Below are 10,502 nucleotides of genomic sequence, written 5' to 3'. Positions count from 1 at the left end.
CCCCGAGCCCCGCTGCTGATTCCCGGCCCCACCGCCCGACCCCAAGCCCCGCTGTGGCCCACACCCGGAGGCGGCCAGCTCCCATCCTGGGGGAAGCCGCTGTGGGCCCCCGGGGCAGACGCGCCCACGGCACGGGGCGGTGGCGAGGCGGTCTTGCTCTGTAACTTTATTCACACGGGGGTACCCTGCAGCCCCCGCCCCACCCAGCGCTGCGGGGGCAGGTGGAGGCTGGGCGGCAGGAGGCTGGGTGTTCCAGGGGGTCCAGGCCCCTCCGGGCGATCACTGGCAGGTGTTGTAGATTTGGACCTGCTGGTTGATGGTGGCCAGCACCTCCCTCATTCTGGCCTCCAGCCCGCCCAGCTGGGCTGCTTTGGCGTCCAGCACCCGCTCGTTCCGCTCGTACTCCTCCTCCAGCACTGCAGGGACGGGGGAACATGAGTCAGCCTGGTCCCCACCACTGCCCCCACCACCACCCCAGCATGCCCCCCTGGTCTCACCTCGCAGCCGCTGCAGCTTGTCCTGGGCGTCCTGCAGCAGCCCTGCGGCCTCCTCCCGCAACTGCTGTGCCCGGCTGCCCGCCTGCTGCGCGCCCTGCGCCCGGTGCTCCACCAGCTCTTGTGCTGTCCGGTACCGGTCCCGAAGTGGCCCCTCCAGCACCTGCTGGGCAGTGGGGCTGGTCAGCGGGATCCTCTGGGGACCCCTGCTGCCACACTGGTGCCGCCTGGTCACCCACCTGCTTGGCCTCGCTGGCTCGGTCCCGCGCAGTGCTGGCTGCCTCCTGGGCACGTGTGGCTGCCAGGCTGTTGTTGGCACGTTTCACCTTAAGGGCATCAGTCTGCCTGTCCAGGAGCCCAATCTGCTCCATGGCACCCGCCAGCTGCTGCTCTGCACTTCCTGTCTGGGTCTGCATCTGGGGATCGGTGGCATAGGGGTTTGGTGTGGTCACACTGACTGCATGGTGGGGATGGGGTCCCATGGTCATAAGGGATGGGGCTCTTACCATGCTAAGGGCTCTCTCGCTGTGCTGGATATCACCGGCAGCTTGCTGCAGTGCCTGCTCAGCCATGCCCTGGGCTCGCCGCGCCTCCTCCAGTGCCTGCCGCACTGCCTCAGCTGTGCCCCGCACTCCCTCTGCACGTGACCTGCGGCCAGACGGCAAGGCTTCAGCACAGCCTGGGCTGGGGGTCCCTGGAGGGATTGCATCTTCACGTCCCTGGGCTCACCTGGCCTGCTGGGCATCCTGCAGCAGCTGCCCAGCCTGATGCACATCACCAGCCGTCTGCTCCAGGATGGCATCCACACTGGCCAGGCTGCGCACCCGTGTCTTGATCTCCTCGGCCAGGCGGTGGATCTGGGCCGGTGAAGCGGGAAGTGACAGCTCCAGTACCCGGCTGGCTACCACCTCGATGCTCTCAGGATCAGCCCCCTCCTCTGCAGGTAGAAGCAGTCATTGTGTTCCCTCCGGCATGCCAAGGTGGAAGGAGCAGGCAGACCAAAAGGCGGAGTGGAACATGGGACAGGGCACGGAGGCCAGAGATGGCTGGAGGGCACGGGATGGTTGAGGCAGGGCAGGGACCATGCAATGCAGCATGGGGAAGGGGTGGCAGAGCCCACATGCAGTGTTGGGACAATGCAGTGCGGCACAGGGCAGGGTCAGTGCAGTGTGGTGCAGGTGCAGAGCCACAAAGCGCTGGGCAGGGGTGGCCAGCCCTCCCGGCATGCCAGCACTCACGGCTCAGGAAGGCCTTGACATTGCTGATTAGCTCCCTCAGCTCCTTGTTGGAGCTCTCCACACGCGCCCTGGTCTGGTTCGCCTTGTCCAGGGCTGCCTGCGCTCGCAACCGGGCCTCATCTGCCTTCCCCTTGGCCTCTGCCACCTGAGCATGGGCAGAGACCCTCGGTGCCAGCTCCAAGGGCTGCAGAGTGTGGCTGTGCCACCAGATTGCACCAGCACCCATGTGCCACAAACCTTGTGGGAGAGCTGGGCCATGTCGCTGGCAGCCTGACGCAGCTCCTCTTGGGCATGGCGTGCCCGGTCCAGGGCACTGTCAGCCTTGGACACGGCTCCACCACAGCTCAGACCGCCACAACGTCGTCCCCCATTCTCATCCCGGCACCCGGCACCCCCACAAGGGCTCTCAGCACAGGGCACATCACCCGCTGCACCGCAGACCTGCAAGGCAGCATGGGATCAGGGCAGCCCTGGGTACCACTCCCCCAGTCCCTTCCCTAGGTCCCACCTTCTCGTTGAGCGGGTGCAGGCTCAGTGCCTGTGCCCTTGCTGCCAGGTCCATCAGTGCCCGCCGGCTGGCCGCATTTTGGCGATTGAAGTCATCCCGCTGGCTGGCCAGGAGCTGCTCAGTGCGGTGACGGGTGGCTGCCGAGATGCTGACAGGGCTGGGCACGGCACGGGTGGAGGAGTCTGCCTGGTGCTCGGCCTCCCGTGACTCCCCATAGGACTGGCGAATACTGTCATAGGCACCTGGGGTGGGGCAGGGACACTGTCAGATCCCTGGCCGTGGCCTGACCACCCTGGCCTGGCTCTGTGGTATGGCTCACCAAGGAAATTGGAGGTCTTGAGGGCATGCAGCTGCTGTTCCAAGTACTGCAGGCTGTGGTTGAGGGCACGGGCGCCTCGGTCCACAGTGTTCAGCACATGGCTGGCATTGAAGTTGGCATCCTGAGCAGCTGTCAGTTCCCCTTCCACCCGTGTCAGCCTCTCAGTTGCCTCCTCGATCTGCCGCCTGCAAGGGAAGCGGGTGAAAAGCTGCCCCCAGGGCTACCCCGGGAGCCATGCCCTGTGCCAGGTGCTCACCGCAGCCCCTCCATGGCGTGTGTCAAGTGGGCAGCGGTAGCAGCAGTGGCGTTGCGGGTGGCCACCACATCACGTACAGTGGCCAGGTTCTCCTCCAGTCGTCGGAAGGTGCCCTCAAAGGCGCCAGCAGCCCCGGTGTGCTGCAGGAGGCTGGCCCGCTGTGCCAGTGCTCGGGTGCGGGTGGCCAGATCCTGCACCACACGGTCCCAGTCCCCGAAGCAGGGGTGGCAGGGCTGGCAGGCAGGGAAGGTACCAGCAAAGCCCCGGGCACACTGGTCACAGCGGACTCCAGAGATGCCAGGCCGGCAGTCACAGTGGCCGCTGCTGCGGTGGCACTGGGCACTGGCTATACCACGGGGGTCACAGTCGCAGGCTGCAGGGAGAACAGTGTCAGGGCACCATGGGGCCCACTGTGGTCCCCCTGCTGGCACCAGCTCTCACCTCGGCACTGCTGCCGTGGGTCGCCCCAGTGGTGCTCCTGGCAGTCGGTGCATGTCCGGCCCCCAAAGCCTGGCCGGCAGGAGCACTGCCCTGTGAACTGACAGACATGGCATGGCCAAGGCTGGCACTGCTGCAGCACACCTCCAGCCCCATCCCATGCCCCCAGCCCCTGTCCCTGTCGTGTCTCACCTGGTTGCAGGTGGGTGTCAGGGAGTGCTGAGGGTGGCAGGCGCAAGGCTGGCAGCCCTGCCCACTGGCCAGGTTCCAGAAGTTGGGGCTGCAGCGGTCACAGCTCTGGCCCTCCACATGGGGCAGGCAGTGGCACTGCCCGCTGTGCCTGTCACAGTGGCACTGCTGCGGCCCACAGGTGCTGGGGTCAGTGCCCAGGGGGTTGCAGGAGCAACCTGGAACCAAGAGACACTGAGCAGAGATAGAGATGAGAGAATGAGGACAGGGATGGGGATGAGACTGGGACGGAGATAGGATGGAAGTTCTGATGGGGACAGAGCAGGGGTGGGATGATGATGGATTAGGGTGGAGGCAGGATGGAGACAGAGATTGGGCAAGGATGGGGTTGGGACTGGATGGAGGTGGAATGGGAGCAGCATGAGGACCACTGGTGGGGATGGGATGGAGATGGGACCAGGATCAGGAATAAGGACAGGACGGGGACAGATAGACAGCAGTGGGGATGGGATGGCAATGGGGACAGGAATGGGCATGAGAATAGGATGTAGATGGGATGGAGTAAGTTGGACATGGGGACAGGGACTGGGCCACAGTGCTGGGCCTGGGCAGAGGAGACAACCTTGTTCCAGGGCAGGGCTGCAGGGACTCCACAGCACTGTGTACAAGCAGGGGCAGCCATGGGTACACATGGTCCCCAAGGGCATGTTGGGCCCTGGAGACAAGTCTGTCTCAGCATGGCAGCGGGTACTCACGCCTGCAGCTGTGTCGTGTGGCATCTCCATAGAAGCCGGGTTGGCACTCAGCACAGTGGGGCCCTGCTGTGTTGTAGAGGCAACGCAGGCACTGCCCTGTGCGCCGGTCGCACGCCTCTGGGTCCGTCACATCGATGTTATCGTGGCACTGGCAGGGCAGGCAGCGCCCACCCTGCAGAGGGTCCCCATAGTAGCCAGGGGCACACTCATCACAGCGAGAACCTGCTGACACAGAGTGCTGGGCAGTGCCCAGGGACAGAGCACCCCGGAGGGCACCAAGTGTGCTGTGGCAGGTACCCACCTGTGTACCCAGGGCTGCAGTGGCAGACGACCTGTTGGGAGCGGCTGTCTTGGTAGCAGGAGGCAGCAAAGTGGCGGGGGGTGCTGGGCCCCTCAGGACAGGGGCAGGGCCGGCAGTGCTGCCCGGAGCCCAGCGCTGGGTTCCCAAAGTGTCCGGCTGCGCACCTGCGGGCAGGAGGTCAGCAGGAGCCGGGGCTGCTGGCAGCATCCTGCCCCAGTTTGGGCACATACCCCACCTACCTCTGGCACCTTTCACCATCTGTGTGGTCACGGCAGCGCAGGCAGCTGCCTGTCCGAGGGTCGCAATTCTCAGCATGCCCGTTGCACTGGCAGGGCCGGCAGACAGGGAAACCCCAGTGGCCAGGCTGGCAGCGGTCACAGCGTGGGCCATGGGTGCCCTCACGACAGGGGCACTGCCCTGTGGTGCTGTCGCAGATGGTGCTCACTGAACCCTCACGGCTGCACTGGCATGCTGGAAAGCACAGCACCCACAGCGTCTGCCCCTGAGCTGTAGACAGCATCCCTTCCCCACGCCCCCAGCCCTGGGGTGCCCAGGCTCCTCTCCCACTGGCACTCACGTCGGCACCCGCCAGGCCCAAAGCCGAAGGTTCCCGGGGAACAGCGGTGACAGCGCCGTCCCATGACATTGGGTTTGCACTGGCACTGCCCGCCCTGGGGCTGACACTCAGCGCTGAGCGAGCCTTGGGGATCACAGAGGCAGGCTGCAGGCAGAGAGCGGGGTCAGTATCAGCTGCTGTGGGACAGGGTGCAGGACAGGGTGTGGGTACTCACGCAGCGCCCCGTCATGCAGGAAGGCTGAGAGGCTGTGCAGGAGGCTGGAGCAGGGCTTGGCCACGGGCGAGGGCCCTGCAGTGTGGAAGGGCTGGGCACAGTGGTACCGCTCAAAGGTCTCCCGGCGCTCCATGGAGCTGGGGTCGCCCGCAATGAACATCTCCAGTGAGGAGTAACGGGGCAGGAGCACCAGCTACAGGGGGAAGTCAGTGGGGTGTCATGTCCCTCTCTCCCTATGGCTGCATTCTATCCCCCTGAAGGGTTGCTGCCCCCATCCCACTGCCCATCTGCCCCTCACCGAATCGATGAGCACACTGGCAGTGGGATCCTGCCGAGCAGCAGCACAGCCCAGCTCCAGGCGGAGGGTGTAGGAGATACCCTGCTCCAGACAGATGGGCTGGGACAGCACCACATACCTGGATGGGGGCAAAGCAGAGCAAGGGCAGCCATGTGCCTCCAGTGAGCCCCAGCAAAGCCTAACCGTACTGAGGTGCTTACCTGGCACCGGAGGGGAGGCTGGTGGAGAGCTGGTCATCGGCAGGGATGGTGTTTCCACAAGGGCTGCTAGCAGAGACGGGGCTGGGGCGCAGCACCTTCAGCCCCACCTCCTGCCAGGCCTCTGGGTGCTGATGGCAGAGAAGGGGCAGTGTCAAAAAGCCTCACCATCTGGAACTCCCCACCACTACCTCCCAATCTGGCGATCCATCACACTGCTGGCTTCACCATCTGGTGCTCACCTGGGGCTCATAGCGGATGACCACATCATACTCGGTAGAGAAAGGCACATCACTGACATGAAACTCCACCCAGCCGCCTTCCAACATACGGGCAAAGCCTGTCCCTGTCCAGGAAGCTGGACGGTCTGTGGGGGGCTCACGCTCCACCACCGAGCCCTGGTGCAAGCAGGTGTTGTGAGATGGGACCACAAAAATTGCCTTGGCCAGCAGGCACTGCTCTGCCCTGGGTAGGGAGGCAGACCACTGCCTGCTGGTTTGGGGACCACCGCTCCACTCTGCCTGATGTGCTCCCCAGGGACACCTTTATTCCTTACCTGATGCAGCCGTGCATCCTCTGCCTCATAGGTGTAATGATCCAGGTTGATGTGGTAGAAACCAGGCTCCACCTGTTCACACTGTCGTCCTATCACATGGCTGCGGCACTGGCACTGCCCTGTCCCCATGGCACACCTGGTACCCCAGCAGCACCATCAGCCCTGATGCCAGCAGGGGTGCCCCTTGCCCTCTGCATCCCCACAAAAGACTCACAGGTTGTTGCGAGCACCTCCCACATCGCAGTCACAGGGCCGGCAGCCCGGGAGGTCGTGGCTCAGTCCCCAGTGCTCGGGCTGCAGAGGGCAAGGGTGTTAGAGAGCAGCTGTCTGTGTGCTATAGTCCTGAGCACTGTGCATGGACCCTGGCACAGCCCACTCACCAGGCACTGGTTGCAGCTGTGCCCGGTCACCAGTCGCTTGCAGAAGCACTCTCCACTGACAGGGTCACATCGGCTGCCATCAGCCACCGTGCCACGGGGGTCACATTGGCACCCTGCACGGAGAGCCAGCAGCTTCCAGCAATGCCAAACAACATGCCTGACCCCAGTAGGTGCCACCCCGGTACCTACGCCGGCAGCCCTGTGGGTTGTTGGTGCTGAGGCCGAAGAAGCCAGGTTTGCAGCGGTCACAGCGGGGTCCAGCCACGTGCTCCTTGCAGCGGCACTGCCCCGCAATCAGGCCCCTGGCTGGGTCATCAGCACTGTCGCACAGCCCACCATCCAGAGAACCCTCGGGGTCGCAGTCGCAGGCTGGGATCACAGGCAGGGTCAGCACCGTGACCACCAAAGCACCACCCTGCACAGCCCATCCCACACTGACCTCGGCACACCGCGGGGTCCCGCAGGTCCTTGGTGGGGTCCTTGTAGTAGAAGGGCTTGCAGAGGTGACAGCGACGGCCCATGGTGTTGTGCTGGCAGCCATCACACACAGCCCCACTGGTGTTCCCCGTGGCCAGGAACACAGCCATGTCAAAGTGGCACCGCCGTGAGTGCTCATTGCAGTCACAGCCTGCAGGGACAGCACCCAGGGCACGGCATGCGGCACCACAGCTCACACCTGGCAGGCAGCACCCCCAGTGCCAAACCTCCTCTGCCTGGACTCTCCTTACTCTGATATGCAGCACCACAACCCCAAACCTCCCCAAAGTACAGCCTGCAGCACCCCAAACACCCCCAGCCAGTCTGCATGATGCCAGTCACCACCAAACCACATCCCACTGTGCAGCACCCCAAAACCCCTGGCACAGCACAGCCTGACAGCTCTGGCACCGGGATCACTGTGCCAGGAGCCAGTGCCAGCAGGAGCACTCACGGCGACAGGCGTTGGTGCTGGAGCCCTCGGCCGGGCGCCAGGGCAGGTCTTGGTAGAAGTCCTCGCAGCGCTCGCAGTTCAGCCCCTGGGTGTGGTGTTTGCAGACACAGCGCCCGTGCACCTGCCAGGATGCCACGGTGAGGAGCGCGGGACTAGGTGGCACAGCTACCCAGCTCCAGCAGGGCACACAGGCCTGGCTCACCCTACCATGCCATCGCTGGTGGCAGGGGCCCCGCTGAGTGGGGCACACTCAGAAGCGTGCCCGTAGCAGAAGCAGTTCCCGCGCATCACCAGCTCATAGAGCGCGTAGTAGTACTTCTCCCGGATCTCCCGCCGTGAGTCCAGCAGGTTGTCCCCCAGCGTGTGCAGCTTGGTGAGGTTCACACGCAGGTTGGTGACACGCAACAGGTCTAGGGCAGGGAGAGACCCATGTTGGCACAGGGTGCCTGGGCACGTCTAGGCACAGCTCACCCCTGCTGGGCACAGCTGGGCTGGGCTGTGCATGGCATAGGAGGCTCTGTGCGTGGTTCAGAGGAGCTGGGCACGGCTCTGCTCTGCTGGGCATGGCTGGGACGGGCTGTGCACGGCATGGGGCATCCATGCAGTGCTGCACGCTATCAGGCTGGGCTGTTGTGGTTTTCTGTATCATACAGTATTGGCCCAGGGCCGTGCATGGTTTGGCTCACAGACACGTGGTTGCACGTGGCCAGGCTGGGATATACGTAGGTGTGAGGGTTGAGCTCCCACACACGTGGCTGTGCGAAGTCTGGCTGTGCATGGGCTGGGCTCTGCACCCCGACAGCAGAGGCAGGCTGAGACCCCCCCAGGGCAGAACAACACCCTTGGCACAGCACCTTTAGATGTCTTAGGGCACTCATCATTGGGGGCTGTGCCCAGGAGATGGCTGTGCCTGGTGGGCGCAGCCTGAGGGCCCTGGGAGGACAGGATGGCTTCCCCAGAACTGCAGCTTCCCAGCAGCCCTGCCCTGCAGATTCCTCCCCTCCTGCTCCCCGTCTAAATTTAGCCTTGGGTGATTAACCCACTGTGTCCTGTGCCCAGCCTGACTCCCCATCTCAAACCACAGCTGGTGCTGGGCTCAGTCGTAGCACAGCCGTCCCCCTCCATTTAACCCAATGCAGCCTGACCTTTAGCTGCTCTCACAGGGCAGGGTGCAGGAGGGGCCCAACACCCCACAGGCTGGATCGGGTCCTGACCCCAGTGTAGGGCCCAGAGCAGGGAGAGAGCAGCCAAAATAGCTACGCCCAAAATAGAGCAGCCAAGCAGGAGCCCACATGGCTGGCAACTCACTTTGGATGGCAGGGCTGTAGGGGTCCCGGATGGGGATGGCAGGGTCCAGCACGCGGTAGATGACCTGGGAGGGACAGTAAGGTGATGAGAGCAGAGCAGGGGGTCCCCTGACCCTCCTGGGATGCTACTAGGGCCTCACCTCCCCCTCAGTGGAGGGCTCGATGTCAGAGTAGCGGGACTCGCAGACAATGTCATCAATGCGGCGTGGGGGCCCATGGGGGACATGGGGAAAAGAGGCAGCGCAGTCGTAGGCGAAGTAGCGATACACCTTCCAGGTGTGTCCAAAGTCGGCCGAGCGCTCCACCAGCATGGCCGCAGGACGGAAGGTCTGCAAGACACTCAGGTGGGATGGGGGCCAGCCTCACAGTCCCAGAGGGCATGTTCCATCCTGTCCCATCCCAGCCTGGGTACCCACACGCTGGGACCCACCTTGAAGGTCATGATGAGGTGGGTGAAGTGGAACTCAGCCTCCAGGTCCAGCTGGATGCTGACGTGCTCCACACCTGGGGATGACAAGTGTGACAAGTGGAAGCACCCACTCACAGGTCCCGGGGGCTTGTCCCCCCCAGCCGGCAGTGGTCCAGGGGTGCGGCCGCGGCCACAGGCTGAGTCACACTTCCTCAGTGTGGGAGGAAGGGAAGGAGAGCCCCCCGGGACAGGACAGGATGCTCCACCACCCCCACCCACTACTCACCGTTCTCTGACTGCCACCAGGCTTTCTTGGGGCGGGGGGCAAAGCTGGTGACCACGTTCTCGATGCGGTGGCTGTTGGTGTTGGTGCGGGCATCGTAGGGCCGCCGCGAGTCGCAGATGAAGCACTTTTTCTCCTCCTGCGAGTTGGGAGGCTCAATGATGTGTGTCCCCAACCCTGTCCCGTGCCCCCCATTCCTCGTCCAGTCCTCCCGGGCCCCGTCCCACTCACCTGGAGGTGGCTGACGATGCAATAGGGCTGAGGCCGGCGCAGCCCGCAGGTGGAGGTGGCACTTAGTCGGGCTGCTCGCCCCACCAGCAAGTCCCCGGTGGCCGGGTAGCAGCTGCCGCGGGCACAACCCTGGGGGGAATCGGGGGCCAGGGCCACCCCCATCCCTGCGAAGCGGCGGGTGGCTGAGGGCGCTGCGGGGCGCGGGGGGGCCCGGGGCTGGGGCTCCCCCCGCCGCGCCCGGGGCCCCTTCCGCGGCCGCCCGGAAACAGGGCGGCGGGGCCGGGCCGGACCTGGCGCCCACCGGCCCCGCTGCGGCGGGGGGCGCGGACTCACCGGCCAGCAGCGGCAACAGCAGGAGGGGCGGAGGGGCTCCACTTCGCCGAGCTCCGCATCGCGGGGCGCGACGGGGCGAGACGGGACAGAAAGGGGCGCAAAGGGGGCGCTCGGCAGGTGCCCGCCGGTCCCGTCCCGTCCCGTCCCGTCCTGACCCACCGGTTCCCCTTCCCCTTCCCGTTCCCGTTCCCAGTCCGGTCCCCGTCCCCGTCCCCGTCCCCGTCCCGGTCCTTCCCGGCCCCTCCGAACTGGGCGGCAGGCGCAGCGCTCGGGGCTGCGCGGAAAGCG

At 65.0% G+C, this 10,502-nt stretch overlaps 1 protein-coding gene across 1 annotated transcript; it reads right to left on the bottom strand.

Annotated features, from left to right (window-relative positions):
- Positions 1 to 151: 151 nt before the first annotated feature.
- Positions 152 to 10,390, bottom strand: LOC120410702 (laminin subunit beta-2-like). The gene is made up of 33 exons (XM_039559324.1): positions 10,215 to 10,390; positions 9,882 to 10,045; positions 9,654 to 9,789; positions 9,389 to 9,462; positions 9,099 to 9,287; positions 8,960 to 9,023; positions 7,859 to 8,061; positions 7,652 to 7,772; positions 7,160 to 7,348; positions 6,910 to 7,089; positions 6,721 to 6,833; positions 6,555 to 6,634; positions 6,341 to 6,476; positions 6,027 to 6,182; positions 5,788 to 5,915; positions 5,588 to 5,705; positions 5,290 to 5,482; positions 5,076 to 5,219; positions 4,738 to 4,969; positions 4,499 to 4,662; positions 4,198 to 4,419; positions 3,446 to 3,660; positions 3,257 to 3,353; positions 2,816 to 3,188; positions 2,560 to 2,744; positions 2,241 to 2,482; positions 1,970 to 2,173; positions 1,733 to 1,877; positions 1,224 to 1,431; positions 1,001 to 1,142; positions 734 to 910; positions 498 to 657; positions 152 to 416 (listed from the first exon to the last, which is right to left on the bottom strand). Exons 2-33 carry the CDS (start codon positions 10,041 to 10,043, stop codon positions 280 to 282), a joined length of 5,289 nt encoding a protein of 1,762 aa, XP_039415258.1. The 5' UTR covers positions 10,044 to 10,045; positions 10,215 to 10,390; the 3' UTR covers positions 152 to 279.
- Positions 10,391 to 10,502: the final 112 nt, after the last annotated feature.

The sequence above is a fragment of the Corvus cornix genome, chromosome 12, assembly GCF_000738735.6.
Source record: "Corvus cornix cornix isolate S_Up_H32 chromosome 12, ASM73873v5, whole genome shotgun sequence".
NCBI classification, from domain to species: Eukaryota; Metazoa; Chordata; class Aves; order Passeriformes; family Corvidae; genus Corvus; species Corvus cornix.
This window is presented reverse-complemented; position numbering and strand designations above follow the sequence as displayed.

Coding starts and splice junctions, on each gene's coding strand:
- LOC120410702 (XM_039559324.1), bottom strand. CDS start 10,043: ATGGGGGTGGCCCTGGCCCCCGATTCCCCCCAGGGTTGTGCCCGCGGC. Junction 4,663..4,737: donor GATGGTGAAAGGTGCCAGAG/GTAGGTGGGGTA, acceptor TCCTGCCCGCAG/GTGCGCAGCCGGACACTTTG. Junction 1,878..1,969: donor TGGCCCAGCTCTCCCACAAG/GTTTGTGGCACA, acceptor GCCCATGCTCAG/GTGGCAGAGGCCAAGGGGAA.